Genomic DNA, 12,727 nt, shown 5'->3' on the forward strand with positions numbered 1-12,727 from the left:
TGAAAATAGGCGAATATTTTCCAACAATCGTCCAAACTTGCGGTGGCCAAGATGGGCAGGTGCGTTGTTGCGCGCAATCGCGATCGGGCTTGCCTGCTTGGAGCGTGCGACTCGCACAGATGCAAGCACAGATGCAAGCACAGATGCACATGTGCTCACGCTCACACTCACACACTCACACGCTCGCACACTCAAGCTCACTCACTCACACACACACACTCACACTCACACACACACACACTCACACTCAAACTTACTCCCACGCTCACCCACACTCACCCACGCTCACTCACGCACATAGGGTCGGCAAGGTGAAGATCCGCAAGCAGGAGCTGGATGCAACACCATGGGAGGTTATGAGGGCCGATGTGTTGCGGAGCCAGGCGAAGGCCCAACGCGAGAAGAAGCAACACCAGGACCAGCAACAGCAAGAAGAAGAGAAAGACGTGTCCAAGCGAGGCCATGGGAGCTCGAGCAGTAGCAAGAAAAAGAGCCGGTGGGAGGTGGAGGAGCGCAAGCGCAGGGCTGCGCACATCCGAGAAACCTTGCTTGAGAAGCATGCCGCCCCATCCAAGAAGAGCAAGCACAAAGTGAAAGGCACACAGTTGATCATCGCGGACGACGAGGAGCCCGATCCAGGCCGCATGAAAGGTTTGCATTCTGCGTGTGTGCGTGTGTGTGTTGCGATTGCTCGTCGTGTGTATGTGCTGCGATAGCTGTGAATGCGCTGCGACTCCCCCTCTTGTTGTCTTTACAAGTGCCATCTCCACCCCTTATCTCTCTCTCTCTGTGTGTGTCTCAATGGTGACCAATGCTTCCCTGTGGTTCCCACTTGCACACGCGCAGATAACCTTCAGATGGGCCGCGCACGCTACGAGATCAGCTTGGACCAGGGCAGTGCCGATGCCGACGACGCGCTGGTTGTTCGGGAGAACACGGTGCAGGGTCTCCCCATCTCGCACTTTGTCTCCGAGGAGGAGCTGGCAGCCAAGCGTCGCGCCGCAAAGAACACGAACAAGGGCGCGCGCAAAGTGGTTCGGTTCTGAAGCGGCGGTAGAGGAGAAAGAGGAAGAAGCATGACAATTGGTTGTGTGGGGGTTGCGTGGAGTGAGGTTGAGTGTGGGGTGGAAGGTGAAGGGTGGAGTATCGGGTGGAATAGATGCGTCAGTGTTTACACTTGCGGGTGAGCGTCCACTTGCTGCGATGATAAGTGTCGTTGGGTTTTGCCGGCGGGCATTGTGCTTGCGCGTGTGCTTGTTGGTGGTGGTGGTAAGGGAAAGGATGCTCTAAAGGATGCGCTGTTGCTATGTTTGCTCCTGCCTGCTCTTGCGTTGATTCTTTGTGCGTCTCGTTCTTGTGTTGTGACGTGTGAGCACATGCGCCTCGCTTGCTGCTCTGTTGTGATTTCCCATGTACAAACCAAAGCCATGTGCGTTCAATACACGTCTCATTCATGTCATCGAAGAAGCGCACAGTGCATGCGCGCTGCGTCGTGCAAACGTTTGTGGATGTACTCTGTTGAGTCGATCTTCTTCGGTCAGACCGAAAGCGCACGTCTTTTATTAATCAATAGTCCCATACATCAGCGTAGCAACACCACCCATCTCCACTGCCAACAACCCTGACACCGTCAGCCCATCAATGTGCAGATCACGCTCCACAAGCGTTTGCAAACTGCATTTGGCATCGCCCAAGCCACCATCATCAACCACAACAAGCAACACCCGACTCAAAGCGCAGCCGGCTTGGTTGATTAGACCACGCACACAACAGCAATACACGCACGCACGCCCGTCAGCGCGAGCATGCCATCCAAGCACAACAGAGCAGGGAGCATCAGAACAAGCACAACAGAACAGGGCGTATCAGAGCGGTAACCTAACAGCCTATGGCCAGGGTGTCAGTCGGCGCCTGTAACCGGGGGTGCGCTGCTGTTTCCGCCGCGTCGTGGCCGTTTGCTCGCCCGATCCTCAAGCGCAGCAGAAACTGCACGCGGTGTGCGAGTCAGTGAGTCAGTGTGTGTGTGTGTGTGTGTGTGTGTGTGTGTGCATGCGAGTGTGTGTGTGTGTGTGAGTGAGTATGTGAGGGTGTGTATGTGCGTGAGTATGTGAGTGAGTATGTGAGTGAGTGTGTGTATGTGCGTGTGTGAGCATGTGTGTATGTGTGTGAGTGAGCACGTGAGTGAGTGAGTGTGTGTGTGTGTGTGAGGATGTGAGTCAGTGGGTGTGCCTCATGATGAACAGCGCCTGCACTTAGCAACAGCTCATACGAGAATACACTCATACACACACGCACACACCTTTGGTGGTTGGCTTTCGTCTTCGCTCCGAGTTTTCAGATGCGCGGGGTTTGGGTGCACTTGGTGCTGGCGGCTGGTGGTTCTGCATACACGAGTGCACAGGATACAAAGAAGGGAAGGCGTGGAGATGAGACAAGGACGCCACTGGTGATGTGGCGACTCAGTCAAACGCTCAACCACATATCACACACATGCACACACACATATGCACACACACACACATTTGCATAAACCCACACAAATCACGCACACGCACACATGCACAGATCTCAGCAAGCGAACTTACATTTCGGGAGCGAGTGCCTCCTCCTCGTCTGCTCTCACGGCCACCAACGCCCATGCACAGCTCCAGATGTTGCGCCAGCTTTGTGGCTTGCTTTGGCATGTGGCAGTTGGGGCACGTCACAACGGGGCTTGCTTGCGGCTGAAAGGCAAGGACAACGGAGCAGTGGCATTCTGGTGTGAATGCGGAAGATGGTGCTTTGATCTCAAGTTCACGCACGCACGCGTGCACAGTGGCAGCACAGCAGCAACAAGTCGATGTGCCGTCTTCGACACATGTGAGCTTGTGTACAGGCATGGTAATGCGTGTGTGTGTGTGTGTGTGTGTGTGCGTGCGTGCGTGCGTGCTCTGTGTGTGTGTGTGTGTGTGTGTGTGTGTGTGTGTGTGTGTGTGTGTGTGTGTGTGTGTGTGTGTGTGTGTGTGTGTGTGCGTGTGTGCGTGGACCTTCTGGCCGAAGATGTCCAGTCCCGGCGCGTTCACAAGGCCGTGGTGTCTGTTGAGCCAGTGGCGATGAGGCGACAATACAGAAGCAGAAAGTCAAGGGCATCCATGAGTGTTTGTGAAGGAGATGGGAGGGGGCAGAGGGCAAACTGGGCTCCACACACACACACACACACACACACACACACACACACACACACACACACACACACACACACACACACACACACACGCTCTCACTCTCTCTCACTCACAACAGACACACAACAGACACACAACAGAGTGATCAGTACGTGTGATTGGGCGCGTTTGCGGTGGCTGGGGTGCAGGAGCAGCTCAGATCGAGCTTGGCCTCGCGATGCACCTCGAACACAACCTCCCAGATGAAGAAGTCCAGCATGGAATCTGCCACAGCAGCCACTGCAGCCGCTGTTGGTGTCTCTTGTGTCATGACCCTCCTTCTTCCCGCCTCCGCCTCCTCCTCCTCCTCTTCTTCTTCTTGCTCACACGACAGCGTGTCGACTGGCCTTGAGTCTACCTGGATGCGCGTGTGTGAGTGTGGGTGTGTGCGTGTGTGTGTGTGTGTGTGTGTGTGTGTGTGTGTGTGTGTGTGTGTGTGTGTGTGTGTGTGTGTGTGTGTGTGTGTGTGTGTGTGTGTGTGTGTGTGTGTGTGTGTGTGTGTGTGCGTGTGCGTGCGCGAACACCAATCGTCGTGAGAGTTGGTGGCGAACAAACTCCCAAACGGTCATCAAAATCAACGAGACAAGCCACACACACAAACCACGTGCACGTCAGTGTGGTGCAAAGCACGCCGGCGTGATGGAGGTGAAGGTTGTGCCGTGGCGCTTCAAGCAGGAATGGGTGCAGGTCAGTGCCGTGCTCATATGTGCATGTGTGCGTGTGTGTGTGTGTGTGTGTGTGTGTGTGTGTGTGTGTGTGTGTGTGTGTGTGTGTGTGTGTGTGTGTGTGTGTGTGTGTGTGTGTGTGTGTGTGTGTGTGTGTGTGTGTGTGTGTGTGTGGCACGTATTAGGTAAGGAATCACTGAGGTGTGACGAATGCGTGTGCATGTCGATGTTGGCAGGTCAAGGCGCAGTTGAACTCTGGTGATCATGGTGCTGTGGCCCTCGCGCGGGACCGCATGCGCTGCTGGGCCACCCGTGGCAAGCTGCCCCTCGCAATCGAGGTGTATATGTGTGTGTATGTGTGTGAATGTGTGTCTACCTTCACTCGTCTGCCTCTCTGCGCACGCGTCTCTCTGCATGTCTGTGTAACGCCAGATTTGCATATCACTGTGTCACGTGCACTAGGCAACGATGAACCTGGTGAGCGCGCTGCTGTTCCGCGACACCAGCCCCGATCGCCAGCTGCTCATTCAAATGCTCAGCCTCGCCATCGTCAGGTGAAGCTGCCCTGCAATGCACACAGATGCGTGTCCCTCGCACAATGAACGCAGCTGCCATCCCTTGTTCAGCACCATCTCACCGACATCTCTCTTCACGCCGCCTCTGCTTAGGTTCGTCAATGGCTTCTCCGATGAGCAACAGAAGACAATGCTCGCCAAGCCGCTTTCCCTTATCGCCGCCGACCTGAAGATCCCCAGTACGTTGCACGCACGTCGTCTATGGTGTCATATATGCACTGTCATCAATGTAACTGGGACGAACAACATTCCTTCCACTCACGCCATGCACACACACGCACACGCTCACACACACGCACACGCTCACACACATGCACACGCTCACACACACGCACACGCTCACACACATGCACACACACACACACACACACAATGACAGCACACGTTGTGGACACGCGCCACAATGCGACGCATCAAGCGCTACCAGGACTCCCCATGCTGGAAATGTGCACCTTTGAGGCGATGCAGTGGCTGAGAACCTTCTACTGGCAGGAGCAGGTACGTGTGCATGTGCGAAAATGCATCATGTGGCAACTTGATTGCGCGCACGTGTGTGACTGCGGGTTGGGTTAACCAGACACCATGGCTCGTGTACATGCTTGTGCGACGCCAACAGGAAGATGCCAATGCTGCTCAACAGCAGCAAACCACTGCCCGCATCGGACAATACGTCACACAAGCCGTAAGTTTTGCCACGCAACTAACACCCGTACACATGTACACACAACGCGCGCAAACATACGCAATCACACACACACACACATGCGCGCGCACACACACACACATGCGCGCGCACACACACACGCACGCCTCATGCGCACATGTCTCACGCGTGTGCTGACACCCACCCCGTGCCGCCCTTTGCTGCAGGAGGATAATCGCGCGGCGTTGCGTGTGCGGTCTGCATTTGCACAGCGACAGGCAGCGCAGCGAGAGGCACAGCTGAACGCAGCAGCAACTGCATTGGTGGACGATGTGCCCAGGATGTACGTGGTTCCAATCCCCACACCCTTCTCCACTGTCTATTCCTGGTCTCGTTGTGTTCGCACACACCGATCGACACACACACACACACACACACACACACACACACACATTCGCGCGCACACACACACACACACACACAAATTCACACACACACACACACAAATTCACACACACACACACACACAAATTCACACACACACACATTCACACACATGCACGCACACACACCCTGACAATTGGCATGGCCAGGGATTTGCTTGAGAACCTTGCCCACACCTGGCTTTGGACCACCTCGACAGCAACCCGGGATGTACCAAGCAGGCAACAAGCATCCGCAGCCGCAGCATCAACATCATCAACAACAATATCACCGCCTTCAGGCTCCGTTGCAGCCGAGGCGCAGGCATGCTTTACACATTCACGCACAATCTGGGAGCCCGTACTGACGTGCATGTGCAAAAGATACAGACAACGAAGTTTGCTTGGGACACTGCTGATTGCCCAAATTCTTCTACAGACAGGTTGGTCGCGTGGACACGAGTATCTCTCGGTCAACACGTGCACACCATCGTTTGCACTGTCACCTGTGTGTGTGTGTGCTTTTGTGTCGTCTGCTTGCACCTTGCTGAATTGTTAGTTTCCTTCAGTTCTTTGTGCGTCTGGCCTGTCTGTGTATCTAAAACGTCTTGGCATGCAAATACTCACCCAGACACACACTTTCACACACATTCACACATTCACACATTCACACATGCACGCGCGCACATGTTCAGAGAACTTGAACGCCGATACATGTGCGAAGACGGCTGCCCTTCACGACCTGTGGCTCGAACACATCCTCTCTTCTTACTGCAAAGGTGGGGACGCGCGTGCGTATGTGCTCACGGTCGTGTGTGTGTATGTGTGCGCGTTGTGTCCGCTGTGTGCGTTGTGTGTGTGTGTGTGTGTGTGTTTGCCTGCAATTCGCACGAGTGCGAGCGGATGTTGGCTTGTCTTACGTCGAAGTTGTTAAGCAAACACACTGCATGCGCGCTGCGATCGTGTTATCAGGCGTTAGCGCGGAGGTTCTTGGGTACTGGTTTGCACATGTGTCCCATCTCCCCAGCCAGCGACGCCTCATCGCGTTCCAGACAGCACTCCTGCAGTAAGTGCGGTCCGACAGGTGTTTCGGTGTATGTGTGTGTGTGTGTGCGTGTGCGCGCGTGTGTGTGTGCGCGTGTGTGTGCGTGATATTACTCACTTACTCACCTCCCCCCTCACACACACTGACACACTCACTCGTACATAAAACCACACACACACTCTCTCTCACTCTTGCACAAACACAAACACACACGCCAGGCGCTTGGCAGCAAAGGGCAGTGAAAAGGAGCAACATGTGTTCGCGGCCGCACGCCGGGCCCTGATAGAACACTCCTATTCTGACAACAGCGATGGCAGGAGCGGCACCAATGACGTTGGTGGTAGTGCTGCTGCTGGTGATAATGCTGCTGGTGGTCATGATGATGGTGCTGCTGGCAAAGTTGATGATGACAGTGGTGATGGTGATGATAGTGGCGGCAGCTGTTCCTGTGATGACCGAGAACCAGTCAGGAAACGCCCAAAGCGGCAGGAAGGAGATGCGGGGGGCGGGAAGCAGGACGCAAGTGCAGAGAAGAACAAGGACGACGCTAGCTCGCGACACGCATGGACGCTTTGCAGGTGCGCGCTGCGGCAGTCTCGCACTCGACACACAGATGGACATCGAACAGAGAGGTGGTCGAAGCGAGACAGGCAGACCAGCAGATAGTTCGAGAGCGAATGAGAGAGCAGTCACGCTTTCGCATTCTTCCATCTCTCTACCACGCACTCATACACACATACGTTTACACTCTTCGCATGTGGCTTGCTCTACGCTGCTGCAGGCCTGCGTCGTGGTCGCGTGTACCCATTGGACTCTTGCCAGGCTTTGTCTCCCCCATCCTCACGTGCACCATCGCTGACGCCCATGGTGATGATGATAGTGATGGGAGAGACACTACTGGTTCTCGTACCCTGGGTTTCGTGCCATACTCACCCGTCACCGCTCCCGTCTCCGTTGCCATCCCAAGCTTATGATGTCGTGCCATCACAGAAAGCAGCTTGTGACGGTGGTTGTATTTGTATATACACGACCAGAGCTTGAACCAGGCATGTACATTCTGCGCGTGCGTTTGTGTGTGTGTGTGTGTGTGTGTGTGTGTGTGTGTGTGTGTGTGTGTGTGTCTGTCTGTCTGTCTGTCTGTCCGCGCAGAGGGAGGGAGTGAGAGTGAGAGAGCGCGCAAGTGGCACTGTACAGAAACTTCTGATGCGCAGGCAAGTAAGGCATTTCTAGTGACGATAGACACCCAGTCAACAGTCAACACATCCGAGCAAGGCGCGACAAGACTGCATTGTGTAACTGCAACGAGCAAACTATCTGCTGTGGCAATTAAAATCACACGCCATTGCACGCACAAAAACAAACAAACAGCACACACATACACACACACACACACATACACGGCATCCGTGCTTTGTAACGACACCAGCATTAAGCTGCCATCAGTTCACCATTGGAGGCTGAGGGGCGGTGCTTTGAAGGGAATGTTGATTGGATTTGCCGGCAATACCTCAAGCGCTGTCGTCCAGCGTACGTGATCAGGGGTAGCAGAGGACTGCTGCTGGGCTGGCGACGATGATGAAGACGAATGCGATGGTGCTGGTGCTGTGGATGAGGATGACGACGAGGCTGCTGCTGTGGCGGGGCCGGGTGCTTGTGTTGGCTGCACGGATGCAGAGGGCTCGCGCTGGCGATAGGCCAAGTCAACCTCGATCATCCACTCGACAGAAACTGGTGTAGGCGTGCAAAAGGTGAAGTGAGGACATGAGCACACAGGAGGAAGCATGCCATTCAAGGCTGCGCCTCAAAGGCGTCCCGTGTCAATGCACACACACACACACACCCTCTCAGGCGCCGAAGACACACAAATTAGAACAACATGTTGCACGCTGCCAGTTGCGCACCTGTTTGTGTTTCAAAGTTGGTATGAGAGACGAGCGGGATGGGCAGCCCAACAGATTCAAGAAGGGTCACGCTGGTGTGCAGAGTGGTTGACGCGTGTGTGGTGCTGGTGGTGGCGAGTTCGTCCGTGATTCCTGCAAGGCGGTGCGCCGGCCGCACCACTTCCCGGCTCACCAAACGCGCATTCACCTAGGTGAGTGCGTGCATGCGTGTGTGTGAATGTGTGTGAGGAAGTGTGTGTGTGTGTGTGTGTAAGTGTGAGTAAAAGCTGATGACGGAGATATTCGCCGCCATCACCACCATCACTAAGTCCATTCACGGTGCGTTTGCGCATTACGACGCCAACCCACCTGGACAACGGTGACCTCGCTCTCCTCCAATGACACGGTCAGTTCCACTGTTTCACCGAGCCGGTAAGACAGCTTCGACAGCGACACGCCCGCAATCTGTGCTCCTTTGCTGTTGCGCAGCCGAAACACGCCTGGCGATGGTGGTGGTGATGGTGGTGACGTGGAGGTGGAATAAGGCACTGTGTGTAGGTGTGCGTGTGTCAACGACACATGTACTGCGCACACCCACGCACACAAACAGTATGGCGACACTTCATTCCACTCTCCTGCACCTGCACCCTTCCATCGCAGCCCCACCACGCACATGGGGCACGCCTGCGTGTGAGCGAGGCGATGGCGCGGAGAATGTGGTCCCGCGTCTCTGTTGGAACCGAGCGCGGAACAAACGGGCTGAAAGCGGGCGGTGGTGGAGAAGGCCGAGACAGGATATAGGGAAAATACACGAAGGTTGTAAGTGAACAATGGCACACACACATGGACGTGCTCATTCATATGCGCGCGCACACACACACACACATAAACGAGCCCGAACGCACATGTACATACACATACACACGCGCGCGCTGCAACAGTAGCTGACCTGTGCGGCTGTGTGGGGCGGGAACACGACGATGAGGGCGATTCAAGACCGTTGATGGCATCTTCAATTGGAAGAGACGTCGCACTCCCACGCGCGCACTGACGGCGCACTTTTTCTGGCGACACGGGAACAGCAGCGGAAGGCGTGGTCGTGGGGTAGGAGTGTGGAACGCAAGTGTTGGGGGCAGGGCAGCCATGGGGATACGCGTGAGTTGAACACGCGAGAGAGAGGGGGGAGTGAGAGGCAGACAGACAAAGACAGTGACAGACAAAGACAGTGACAGACAAAGACACAGACTCAAAAAAAAAAAGGTGATGGGTCCAACCAACCTGGCACAGCAAGCACTTTGATGGGCAAATGCGCGTAGCGCGTGGGGTGTTCGAACCGTTGCAAGCCGCCAACAACCTGAAGGAGGCAAGCAATTGTGTGCAGGTCATGACCATGCAGAAAAACATGCAAGCTATAGAATGACACGTGCAAGATGGCATGCTTGATCACGTCAACTCAGCTCACCGAGCTTCTTCAACTCACAGAGAGAGAGAGAGAGAGAGACTGAGAGAGAGAGACTGAAACAAGCGCGCGCACTTCGGCACATACGCGATAGATGTAAGAGATGGAATCGCCCTTGTACGTGGGTGGAGCGTGCTGCGCAATCTTGACAGAGACATCGTCTGAAGCCCAGCAGCGCACACATCGTACAAGTGAGCGACATACTTGTCAAAGTGCAACGCACAGAACCCATCTCCAACACACACACACACACACACACACACAGAGTGCGCGAAAGCAAATTTGCATTCTACAATCACAACGTCCGTGCGAACAGCGTCTGACCTTGTCTGGACTCGCCAGGTGCAAGCTGAAGATCACAAAAGAGGATGACAGGCACAGATGCGAATACGACCATGCCCTTGGCCTCTGCCGACAGACCGAAAACATGCACACAAGGCAAGGGAGAGAGGGGGGGGAGACAAGCATGTGAGGGGAAGCCGTAGCGTTCAACTGCACTGACGTGCGCACTGCACAAACACGGACGTGTGCGCAAGGCTCAGGCCTCCAGAAAAGGATACACAGAACAGCACACGACACGACCTCCTCTTCATCAGTTCTCGTCATCAGCAGATGCACAGCCGCACGCACGTACGTGATGCTGGGGTGAAGCTGTAGGATGTAGTTGGTGTCTCTGTCTTGTGCATGTCCACACGGCTTGGATTGCCGGCCATTTGACACACGACTTGGATAATGGCGCATGCAATCGCTTCGGTGCCTTCAACAACGTGTCTGGAGCCGCCACTCCCTGTGGCGGCACCGTGGCCTGTGGCGTGTCCATTGATCATGCCCGCTGACGGCCTTGCGCTCAATGTCCCTCCCGGCGCGGTGCCATTTGCATGGCCCGCTGTTGCAGCGTGGGCATCCCGCTCAAAGTGCACTGGCCGATATCCGCTCACAACGCGCGCGGCATTGCCGCTCTGACTGCTGGTGTCTGAAGCCGCTGTTGGTCCTGATAATGCCGTGGTCGTGTTCGTGACTGAGGATGCTGCTGTGCTCGCCGTGCCATGAAAGCTGCTTGTCTGCTGCCCACCGCTGGCCTGGTGGCCCGTGTCTGCCGTTGCCGTCCCTGCTGCCTTTGTCGTGTTTCGGATGATGCTTCGCAGCCTCACCGTCTCGCCCGTCAACACAACGGGCTCCGCCACCGTCACACTCCACTCCAACATGCTGGTGAGGTGTAGTTGTGAGTGTGACCTGCTGGGTGCTGGGATGTGTGGTGTTGGCTGTTGGTGGTGGTGGTCGAGTTAGTTGAGGTGGTTGTAGAGAAGTTGTGAATGATCATCAGCAAATTTCGACGAAACGGCAAACACAGCAACAACAACGCTTCCACCACACAACAACGGCCACCAGCCAGCCTGCTTGTCGCTCGACTTGACCGTGTGTGTGTGTGTGTGTGTTGTCTCGATCAACACCGCACAGTAGAGCCGGAGACAAGTGCAGAGCGGGCGCAAGGGGAGAGCGAGTGTGTGAGAGTGAGTGAGTGTGTGAGTGAGCTGGTCATGGCTGACCTACCCGACTTGGATCTGCCATCCCTCTCTGATGATGACGACACTGTGCGTGTGTATGTGTGTGTGTGTGTGGCTGTGTGTCTGCGTGTGTGGCTGTGTGTCTGCGTGTGTGTCTGCGTGTGTGTGCGTGTGTCTGCGTGTGTGTCTGCGTGTGTGTGCGTGTGTCTGCGTGTGTGTTTGTGTGTGTCTGTGTGCATTCGTCTATACGTATGCCTATGTGTGTGCGAGATCTTGTTTGGTGTAGATGAATCTGGGACGAATACATACACACGAAACACACAACTTGCCTGCACCCCTCATTGTTGGTGCTCACCAAGCTTGCTACCCCTTTTCACCTCCCTTCCGCTTGCTGCTTGGTTGACAAACCTGCCACTTCTCTCTTCAGGTCTCCACTGCCAGCAGCGCTGCTGACATTGGCATCTTCTCTCGCACCGATGCTTGGACCGTCAGCTTAAACAGCGATGATGAGGCCCACCCGAGCTTGCCCAGCCTGCTTGCTGATGGCGACGACAACGACGATGACCGCAACCTCACTCTCGATGACGATATTGATGATGATGAAGAAGAAGAGCCTTGGGCGCGACTATCCAGACCTCGTGCTGCGAACATGGACGTTCAAGTCCAGGTGCAACACCACACGGTCAGTACTGCAGCAGAGACAACCGCGGTGACCGAGCTTCGGGCGGCGGCGCTCACCAACGCAGTACCAGCGCCACCGTCTCAGCAGGCGCCGAGTCACCAAGCTCACCCATCCAGCCGTGAACTCCTTGGTACCCATGGCCAAACAAAGCTGCAGGAGGAGAAGGTGGCCGCCGAAACGCCAGCAACACCCTCCACACCGACTTCGTGGCAAGAACACCAGCAACCGGGCCACCGTCGCCCATCGCTCCTGCTGTCACCTGGCAAATCAGCCACAGATATGGCGCTGGAGGCTTTTCTTCGCAGCAGTGAACCCAGGACCACCACTTCCCCGCCGCTACCCAGCCTCGACACCACCACTACCCAGCACAACACGCAGTCTCCCGGCCAGAGCCACCCGCACGCTGCGGCAGACACGCCCGTGCCGACACAGGCGCTGTTTGCAGTCCACCTCGAAATGCCCAAGGAGCTCGACAGCATCCTGCCCCATGGGGCTGACGAAGTGCAACAACGGCTGCAGGACACCCGGTCTGTGCCTACAAGCACAACAGCTGCTGCCCACAGGAGCACACGTGCTTCCACTGCCAGCACCTCATCAGCACGCCCCGGCCACCGTCGACCTGAAAAGAGGCGGGTGCGATTTGAGGGT

At 55.7% G+C, this 12,727-nt stretch overlaps 5 protein-coding genes across 5 annotated transcripts in view; 3 read left to right on the plus strand and 2 right to left on the minus strand.

The window, feature by feature from the left end:
• Nucleotides 1–21: 21 nt before the first annotated feature.
• On the plus strand, nucleotides 22–1,477 carry PTSG_00560 (uncharacterized protein). The gene is made up of 3 exons (XM_004999049.1): nucleotides 22–59; nucleotides 302–651; nucleotides 847–1,477. The coding sequence occupies exons 1-3, from the start codon at nucleotides 52–54 to the stop codon at nucleotides 1,044–1,046; spliced, it is 558 nt and encodes a 185-aa protein (XP_004999106.1). The 5' UTR covers nucleotides 22–51; the 3' UTR covers nucleotides 1,047–1,477.
• Nucleotides 1,478–1,542: 65 nt separating this feature from the next.
• PTSG_00561 (uncharacterized protein) lies at nucleotides 1,543–3,633 on the minus strand. The gene is made up of 5 exons (XM_004999050.1): nucleotides 3,317–3,633; nucleotides 3,027–3,075; nucleotides 2,586–2,723; nucleotides 2,300–2,381; nucleotides 1,543–1,986 (listed from the first exon to the last, which is right to left on the minus strand). Exons 1-5 carry the CDS (start codon nucleotides 3,472–3,474, stop codon nucleotides 1,901–1,903), a joined length of 513 nt encoding a protein of 170 aa, XP_004999107.1. The 5' UTR covers nucleotides 3,475–3,633; the 3' UTR covers nucleotides 1,543–1,900.
• Nucleotides 3,634–3,784: 151 nt separating this feature from the next.
• On the plus strand, nucleotides 3,785–7,649 carry PTSG_00562 (uncharacterized protein). Its single transcript, XM_004999051.1, has 12 exons — nucleotides 3,785–3,890; nucleotides 4,105–4,206; nucleotides 4,331–4,422; nucleotides 4,537–4,622; nucleotides 4,823–4,941; nucleotides 5,060–5,125; nucleotides 5,314–5,429; nucleotides 5,680–5,951; nucleotides 6,204–6,287; nucleotides 6,481–6,574; nucleotides 6,772–7,131; nucleotides 7,335–7,649. Exons 1-12 carry the CDS (start codon nucleotides 3,843–3,845, stop codon nucleotides 7,525–7,527), a joined length of 1,632 nt encoding a protein of 543 aa, XP_004999108.1. The 5' UTR covers nucleotides 3,785–3,842; the 3' UTR covers nucleotides 7,528–7,649.
• PTSG_00563 (uncharacterized protein) lies at nucleotides 7,649–11,196 on the minus strand. The gene is made up of 9 exons (XM_004999052.1): nucleotides 10,527–11,196; nucleotides 10,217–10,300; nucleotides 9,980–10,053; nucleotides 9,712–9,787; nucleotides 9,383–9,497; nucleotides 9,107–9,192; nucleotides 8,803–8,933; nucleotides 8,455–8,641; nucleotides 7,649–8,281 (listed from the first exon to the last, which is right to left on the minus strand). The coding sequence occupies exons 1-9, from the start codon at nucleotides 11,095–11,097 to the stop codon at nucleotides 7,998–8,000; spliced, it is 1,608 nt and encodes a 535-aa protein (XP_004999109.1). The 5' UTR covers nucleotides 11,098–11,196; the 3' UTR covers nucleotides 7,649–7,997.
• A 30-nt stretch (nucleotides 11,197–11,226) lies between these two features.
• Nucleotides 11,227–12,727, plus strand: part of PTSG_00564 (uncharacterized protein) — a gene marked incomplete at its 3' end in the record, with an annotated part of 7,956 nt that continues 6,455 nt past the window's right edge. Inside the window, exons 1-2 of the mRNA XM_004999053.1 lie at nucleotides 11,227–11,484; nucleotides 11,825–12,727. The exon at nucleotides 11,825–12,727 is cut by the window's right edge and continues 121 nt beyond it. Of these exons, the coding sequence (XP_004999110.1) occupies nucleotides 11,431–11,484; nucleotides 11,825–12,727 (957 nt within the window). The 5' untranslated portion in view covers nucleotides 11,227–11,430. The remainder of the gene's footprint in view (nucleotides 11,485–11,824) is intronic.

Source organism: Salpingoeca rosetta (assembly GCF_000188695.1).
Source record: "Salpingoeca rosetta unplaced genomic scaffold supercont1.1, whole genome shotgun sequence".
Lineage (NCBI taxonomy): Eukaryota > Choanoflagellata > Craspedida > Salpingoecidae > Salpingoeca > Salpingoeca rosetta.